Source organism: Etheostoma spectabile, chromosome 14 (assembly GCF_008692095.1).
Source record: "Etheostoma spectabile isolate EspeVRDwgs_2016 chromosome 14, UIUC_Espe_1.0, whole genome shotgun sequence".
Taxonomy (NCBI): domain Eukaryota; kingdom Metazoa; phylum Chordata; class Actinopteri; order Perciformes; family Percidae; genus Etheostoma; species Etheostoma spectabile.
Window position 1 is genome coordinate 23,513,393 of NC_045746.1, and position 8,354 is coordinate 23,521,746.

At 42.0% G+C, this 8,354-nt stretch overlaps 1 protein-coding gene across 2 annotated transcripts in view; it reads right to left on the reverse strand.

Moving 5' to 3' along the window:
- Nucleotides 1-4,063: 4,063 nt before the first annotated feature.
- The window catches only part of c14h6orf136 (chromosome 14 C6orf136 homolog), a 23,944-nt gene continuing 19,653 nt past the window's right edge, over nucleotides 4,064-8,354 (reverse strand). For both annotated transcript variants that reach the window (XM_032535710.1, XM_032535711.1), the window contains exon 7: nucleotides 4,064-7,721. In XM_032535710.1, the coding sequence (XP_032391601.1) occupies nucleotides 7,578-7,721 (144 nt within the window). In that variant the 3' untranslated portion in view covers nucleotides 4,064-7,577. The remainder of the gene's footprint in view (nucleotides 7,722-8,354) is intronic.

Sequence of the window (8,354 nt, forward strand, 5' to 3'; positions counted from 1 at the left end):
CGGCACATCACAGCCAGACTGAGGTTTACCCATGAACATTTGAAAGGTAAAGATGAGTTTTGGAAGTCTGTGCTTTGGTCAGACTAAACTGGAACTAGTTGGGCACATGGATGTTGCTTATGTTTGTTGAACAAAGGAAGAAGCCTTCAACCCTAAGAACACAGTTTCCACGGTTAAATGTGGTGGTGGGAACATCATGCTGTGGGGCTGTTTTGCAGCCTCAAGCACATGGAGCCCTGTTCAGGTTTTGAGGGATAATATGCAGAAATGTGCTTGTAGTCTATCCTTAGTTCCTCGCTGGGTCTCCCAACAAGACAATGACCCAAAGCATACATTGAAATTTGTCCAAGGTCCTGGAGTGGCCCGCAGAGAGCCCCGACCTCAATCCTGTTGAGAATCTGTGGTGGGGGCTCAAAGTGAACGTCCATGCTCGGAAACCACACAATTTGGACCAGCTGGAACAATTTGCAATAGAAGAATGGGCCAAAACTCCTTCAGGAGACCTGTGCCAACTTAGTTAAAAACTACTCTCAGAGGTTGTTGTCAGTTGTGGCTCAGAAAGGGTACACTATTGACTATTAATGCTTATAATTCAGGACATCTCATTTTTGCCTTTTTCTTGTTTCAACTCAGTGCATCAATAAAATATCTTAAACAAACTTAGTGGACATTGTCATTATGTTGAAAACACATACACTATAAACACTTGTTGGTCATTTCTGTAGAGAAATCAGTTTTTTTATAATTTTATAAAGGGGGGCTAATAATTTTGGCCTCAACTGTATGTGACAAAGTTACACATTATTGTATTATACATTATTATTTCTGATCTGAGAAATGCACCAAAGCAACTGAGAAGAACTGTACTGTTGTGAGCTGCAAAGACCAAATACCAAGTTGATTATACATCTCCATACAGGTATTTGCAGGATGTATTTGTATGTTTGGACTGATTGACACAAGTCATGTTTATTTTAATTGAAGTTCACATGTAGGCAGTTTTATGGGTATGGATATGGCTTACACAAAATAACAATCCATTTCCAAGTGTGCACTCTCCACTTTTGGAGGAATTGATTGCACTGCCAATCGGAAGGTTGGTGGTTTGATCCCTGGCCATGCAGCCCCAATGTCAAAGTGTCCTTGGGCGAGACCCCAAGTTTCCCCTGATGCTGCACCATTGGTGTGTAAATTTGTGTGTTTATCTGATAAGCAGGTGGCACTGTGTACCGCAGCCTCGGCAACAGTGTGTGAGTGATTCTTGTACTATGTTAAAGCGCTTTGAGTAGTTAGAAAAGCGCTATATAAGAACAGTCCACTTACATTTATTATACCCGACTGCAGACCTTTTACTTATGTAAACATGCATGACACAGTGTTGAAATGCAACATTTTGTTTAGAAATAAATACCATTCATAACCCATCCGGGAAATCGTAGGCCTGACTCATCAGCAGACTCTTAAATTGCTCCCTGTTGGGCCAAATTGCCCCTGGAATCATTCACCAGTGAAAGCGGAGCTCCTTCACCTGCTGCTCTCTGAAACTGAGGGTCTCGTGCACCCACACCCTTGCTGCTGCCTTCCTCTGTATATATATACCAATATATACCAAATAACTACGGAAATCGCTGTGTATCTTACACACAACTACTACAAGTCTGACGTAACACTGAATGCAGACGTAACGTGCATTCAAATGTTGGCGCATGTATGACGTAAATGTTGAAAGCCTTGCCTATTTTGCACTGAGCCCAGCTGCAAGCACAACAAATATATTTCGGAAAATAGGACACAACCTAGCGGAGAGCTAGGACCACATGTGAATTGGGCCTGACGCTATTATGGATTTGTGAGCAGATTTATGAGCATTGGGCTATAAGGCCAGAAAAGGCTCCCCCCATCCCACATCATACGATACATTGGGCCTCTTTCCTCTGCTGTGTATTGTATTTTTATTATGTACAGTGGTGTGAAAAAGTGTTTGCCCCCTTCCTCATTTCCTGTTCCTTTGCATGTTTGTCACACTTAAGTGTTTTGGAACATCAAACCAATTTAAACAATAGTCAAGGACAACACAAGTAACACAAATGCAATTGTAATGAAGGTGTTTTATTAAGGTGAAAAAAAATCCAAACCATCATGGCCCTGTGTGAAAAAGTGATTGCCCCCTAAACCTAATAACTGGTTGGGCCACCCTTAGCAGCAACAACTGCAACCAAGCGTTTGCAATAACGTGCAATGAGGCTTTTACAGCGTCCTGGAGGAATTTTGGCCCACTCACTTTGCAGAATTGTCCTAATTCAGTTACATTAGAGGGTTTCGAGCAGAACAGCCCTTTTAAGGTCATACCACACACATCTCAATAGGATTCAGGTCAGGACTTTGGCTAGGCCACTCCAAAGTCTTCATTTTGTTTTCTTCACCATTCGGTGATGGACTTGCTGGTGTTTTGAGATCATTGTCCTGCTGCAGAACCCAAGTTCGTTTCAGCTTGAGTACACGAACAGATGGTCGACATTCTCCTTCAGGATCTCTGGTAGACGCAGAATTCATAGTTCCTTTTATCACGGCAAGTCTTCCAGGTCCTGAAGCAGCAAAACAGCCCCGACCATCACACTACCACCACCATATTTTACTGTTGGTATAATGTTATTTTTATGAAATGCAGTGTCCTTCTACCCAGATATACTGGACACACCTTCCAAAGAGTTCCACTTTTGTCTCATCGGTCCACAGAATGTTGTCCCAAAGTCTTGGGGATCATCAAGATGTGTTGTGGAGAAATTGAGACGAGCTTTGATGTTATTTTGCTCAGCAGTGGTTTTCTCCTTGGAACTGCCATGCAGGCCATTTTTGCCCAGTCTTTTCCTGATGGTGGAGGCATGAACGCTGACCTTAACTGAGGCAAGTGAGGCCTGCAGTTCTTTGGACGTGTTGTGGGGTCTTTGTGACCTCTTGGATGGTCGTTGCTGCGCTCTGGGGTATTTTGGGCGCCGCCACTCCTGGGAAGGTTCACCACTGTTCCATGTCTTCGCCATTTGTGGATAATGGCTCTCGCTGTGTTGTCGCTGATTCCCAAAGCTTTGGAATGGCTTTATAACCCTTTCCAGACGATAGATCTCAATTACTTTCTTTCTCAATTGTTCCTGAATTCCTTTGGGTCTCGGCATGATGTTAGTTTTTAAGGATCTTCTGGTGGACCTACTGTGTCAAGCAGCTCCTATTTAAGTGATGCCTTGATTGTGAACAGGTGTGGCAATAATCAGGCCTGGTGTGGCTGAAGAAATTGAACTCAGGTGTGGACAACCACAGTTAAGTATTTTTCAAGGGGGGCAATCACTTTTTCACACAGGGCCATGATGGTTTGGATTTTTTTTCACCTTTAATAATAAACACCTTCATTTACAAATTGCATTTGTGTTTACTTGTGTTGTCCTTGACTATTGTTTAAATTGGTTTATGTTCCGAAACACTTAAGTGTGACAAACATCAGGACAGGAAATGAGGAAGGGGGCAAACACTTTTTCACACCACTGTATTCTTTTTAAACATGCCGTCTTCTTTGATTTCTTTCTTATATGTTGTTTTATGCCTCTACTTGTAAAGTACTTTGTGACTAACAGATGGTCTGTGAAGAAAGAAGAGACAAGGCAGATGCATGACCATCCAAAAATAACACAAACACTGTTCACATCGCTTTATTTTATTCACACAACCAGGAGTCAAACAGGAGTTATTGCAGCAGTACAGGTGGAAATTAAGCAACATAGAAACTGACAAAGCATGTTTCTAAACAGATATGAGTGATAAACACACACCAGAGAATGTTCATTTCCTGATGTACCACAGCTACTGTTGCAGCATGCTTACATGCTCGGCTTACAGAAGGACTCTATTATCGCTGTTCACAGTATCAGAGAAGTCACAACAAATGTGTATGCCCCGAGTCCAGCTACTTATTAAACTACAACTTCACAAGCACATTTTTTTCACTTTATGTACAGGTCAAGTCTTTTCCAAGGGACAGTTGGAGGTTTTCAGCTCGCTGTAAAGTTAACCTGCGTAAGTTTCAGTTGTATACTTTCGTGATTGGTACCTGGATTTTTTTTACAACAGGTTTTTGGAAAGGATCACAAAGACTGAGTGTAAACTATCAATACACATTACATATTCATAATCATGTAATTCATAGTACGAGCTAGCAGTTTTTTTAAAGTTCTATGAAGCGTTCGCATTGCATGGGTGGTTAATGGTTTAAGAAAAATTGTGGCAATATTATATATTTATAAATAATATATTATTCATGTCAATAGATTTCATGTGCAGCGCCAAACCAAAAACATAGTGGCTCAATCCCAAAGTGAGCCCTGAGGACTAAGGACTAAAGACTCACAAACTTAACTGATCTCAGGTGCTATGGGAGTTAATGTGTGAGGCCACATGGGCTCAGATAGGTATAAATGGGATTGGGACAGTACTTCATAAGATCACATTACCTTGGCAACGTTCAATAACAAAGATGTTGCTGACACTTGCCGGTTTGGGTATGTTCATTTTAAGTTTGTTGCTTTCCACACGGCCAACCAAAGACGGCTGGCCGATTCCAAATGTTTTCAAATTCTTGTTTTACAAGCTGGATAACAGGTCCATTCTATTCCATGGTCACCTTTGTAATGTCTGAATTTCCTTATGGTCTCCATGGTAAACGCCACAGCACTTTGAACTGTGGTGAAGTCTGCATTGATGCAGACTCACGGAAAGGATAAGTGTGTACTCAAACCCTCACGCCCTTTGAAATTCGATATTGGGACAACCTTTACAAATTTCGTGAGAAAGCGCACCAAAGTCTGTGAGTCTGAGTCCGGACTTTGGGATTGAGCCACTATCTGTCCTACTAACGAGTATTGCATGTGTATTCAAAGCCTGGATCTTCTTCCTCTGCGCCACAGAGCTCAACGTTTGTTTAAAACACATTAATGAGCCACACTGGCTGACATGTCTCTTCATTACTGAAAATAATCCCAACAATTGCATGTCCTCCTGTTTGAGAAATGTTCGATAAAAACGACAGAGACCAGGAAATGACTAAGCAAGCAACGCAACACTGTGGCTGTGCGATCAGTTCAAGTCTGCAGCTGTCTCAGTGTGGAAAATCCGAATATATCTTATCACGTAAAATATATAAAATAACATCTCTAATCTGGAGACCTGTACAGATCACATTTTGAAATATATGGACATGCATGCTCCTAATTCGCATAAAGTAGCCCGGACCTCAACTTTAAGCAAATGAAGAGCGTGCAACTTGACGCCCCTTCTCTCTGCTTATGTATACTGGGAAGCTAAATGTGACGTCTGCCGGTGGACACGGACCATGGGGGTAGGAGAGGGGTCTCGGCTACCTTCCACCTGACCTCCACGGAGAGAAAAGGCCGTTACCTGGGGGGTTTGGGACTTAATAGTTTCTTTAATAAAGAGTAAAAATAAATTTTTCACAAGGTGCTAGGAACGCTACATGGAAGGAATGACTAGAAATCTCACTCTGGCAAGTTTCTTCTCTCACTCTAATTCGCAATGGGCTAGTTTCAAGTACATGAAAACTGGTAAATCCCTGAGTTGCTGGTCCCTGGGACCAGACTCAGGTTGGAGATGGCTGATCCGCATGAAGCCCCTGTGATAATGAAATCTGGTATTTAAAAAGGTGTAATATGCAGCTCTTTCTTGAAAAAGACTGTATAGGTAAACACACAAAAAATTCTCTCAATCTTCAGTTATGTAGAGCTGCTAAGATGAATCAATTAGTTGTCAACTATTAAACTAATCAACATTAAATGTTCAACTATTTTATTTTGAGACAATCTGATTGCAGCTTCTTAAATGTGAATATTTTCTAGAAAATCCACATAATCCACACATTAATCCACCATAAAAATAACCACTGGCTGCAGACTAGTTGGCAACGGTTCATTTACCGGATAGTTCCGGTGCCGCTGGAAGGTTCACCAGATGTCCCTCACTTTCAATTTTCTTTGTGTTACCTTTAAATTCCCAAAAAATACATTAAGAAAACTCTGAGCAACATTACATGCTGAAAATGGTAAAATTGCTAGAAAAATTTAGATGGTGCAAGAAGGCAGGCCTTCTTGGTTATTTTGAGGAATGATTATCAAGATTTACAAAGAATATGTTTAGGACATTTACTCTCTTACTGGGACGTTTTGGGACCAATTTGTGGGATTGCTGTGGACACTAGGAGATACACTGGTAAGAGATAATGAGGTTTAACCATGTAGTCAGCTAATTTAAATAGCTCACATTACTGTACTGTGTCAAGAGTTAACTTCATATAATATTTTATGTGGTGTTTTCTTTAGCCGGGTACAAATGTTCCACCAAAACAAGTTCCTTCTTGAGACTATAGCAGAGCCACCAATGCTGCATCTGGAGCTTAGCTACAATTGTGATTGGTTTAAACAAAATGCTAACACACAACATTTTTTCCTATCCAAGAGTGTATACTCATGTTGCCAGACCTTACAGCACTGCGCAGGATTAGTTGCTGCCCCAAACTTATGACCCACTAGAAGTGTGTTTTGCAGTCTGTATTTGCAGAAACTCTGCTCTCTGCCTGGATTTTCTCTTTTCTTTTGCTGTGTTCGGGACACCACATGTGTGTAACCTCCATGCAGGGTGAGCAGCCATGCAGCCCGTTGCTTTGCTCAACAGCGTCTCATACCAAAGCAAATGTCTAACTGACACAGACACACAGAAAAGACAACAGACAGATTCACTCAGAATCAGACAATGTTGCACCTTACCGCGGAGGAGTGGGTGTGTTTATTTGTGATTTTGAACATAATCGCTGTTAAACAATGAGAAAGTATTTTATTGCTCTGATCAATGCTTTTCCCCTCTCTTCTCTCACTCTCTAGCATGCTCCACCACCGCTGCACACTCTCTGGCTCGTTGAGCCAGAGCTAACTGTGAACTTTGCGGTGTTTACAGTCAAGAAGGCCATACTTACTACATTTCCTACTTGTAAAAGGTATTCTTACTCAACATTTTGGGAAATGCAATTATTCTTACTAACTTATTATAATTAAATTAGTGAACTTTGGAGGTGTTGGTGGGTGGTGTCTAACCCTGGAAGGAGCCAGGCTTCAAACTGAAAGGGTTGTTTACTACTACTTTGCTGTACACACTACAAGCCCAACACTAAATTGTGTTGCTTTAGCGTGTTGGTTTGCCTATTCAATTGTACACACCAGTTTGTCACAAAAAATAAAGCAGGATGCAGCAGTGAATAGACAGCTAGTTTAGTAAACAGTACTTTGCCTGGAACATTTTCTATGCAGTTAGCTACAATACCTTATCTAGGAGGCTCTAGTTTACCTTGAGTCAGAGAAAATAAAACATTTGAAATGATTTATGTTGAATTGAAGTTTATTTGGAAAGCTTTGGGTTTGCCTCAATATACGTGTTTTGCTGGATTTCGTTTATCCCAAATTGCAACAACATAGATGGTGGGTGGGTGGGCACGCATGCACGTACATGTTCCTGTGATGTTCATCCTGGACTCAGTTTCTGCTCTGTCGCAGTGAGGACAGGAGGAAGGGCAGCAGGTTGAGAGCAGGTCGATGTTCCTGCACTCCCAGCGCCACCAGGGCTCCCGCCAGTAGTGAAGTTACTCTGGGCAGGACAGGGGGCTGATCCGGCATCACCTGCAGCACAGAGACAATCAAGCCGGAAGCTCAGAATGATTCAGTCAACAGCTGTCTAGAAGAGCTGGGCCGATTTCCTGTTTTACTGGTCTGGTATACCAGGCTAAACCGGATTGATTTCATGCTATTCAGTTGAACCGGCATTTGTCACTATAGCTGCTCCATATGTTGCTTAAATTGCAACCCCAACGCCCCCCTTCCTCGTGTCTTAATCTGTCCCAACAAGGAAGCACGGGAAAGACAGGAGGAAATCATGGCAGGGGAGAGGAAACGAGCAAATGTGTTTTAAAAGGGATGAGATAGTCTTTCCTCTGATGTGTCACATAAATCCGTCAACTGTTTGGACGGAGTTAGCAACTCCTTCAGCTGCACGGCTTCCAGGAAGGCTGCTCTAATGTTTCCTCACTTATAGCTCCTCAGTGATCCATCAACGATGCTCGCTCCTTCGGGTAGAAATAAAGGCTTTGAGACTACCTTTACGGAGGAGGGACATATCAACATCCGGTTAAGTTGAGGAGCGAGGAGCTATCAAATGAGGCACATGAGAAGCAGCCAATGTCACCTTCTGGAAAATTTTAAAGTAACCTACATTAGCAACATGTGCATTTGCCTTTGTATTGCAAGCAGTTATGG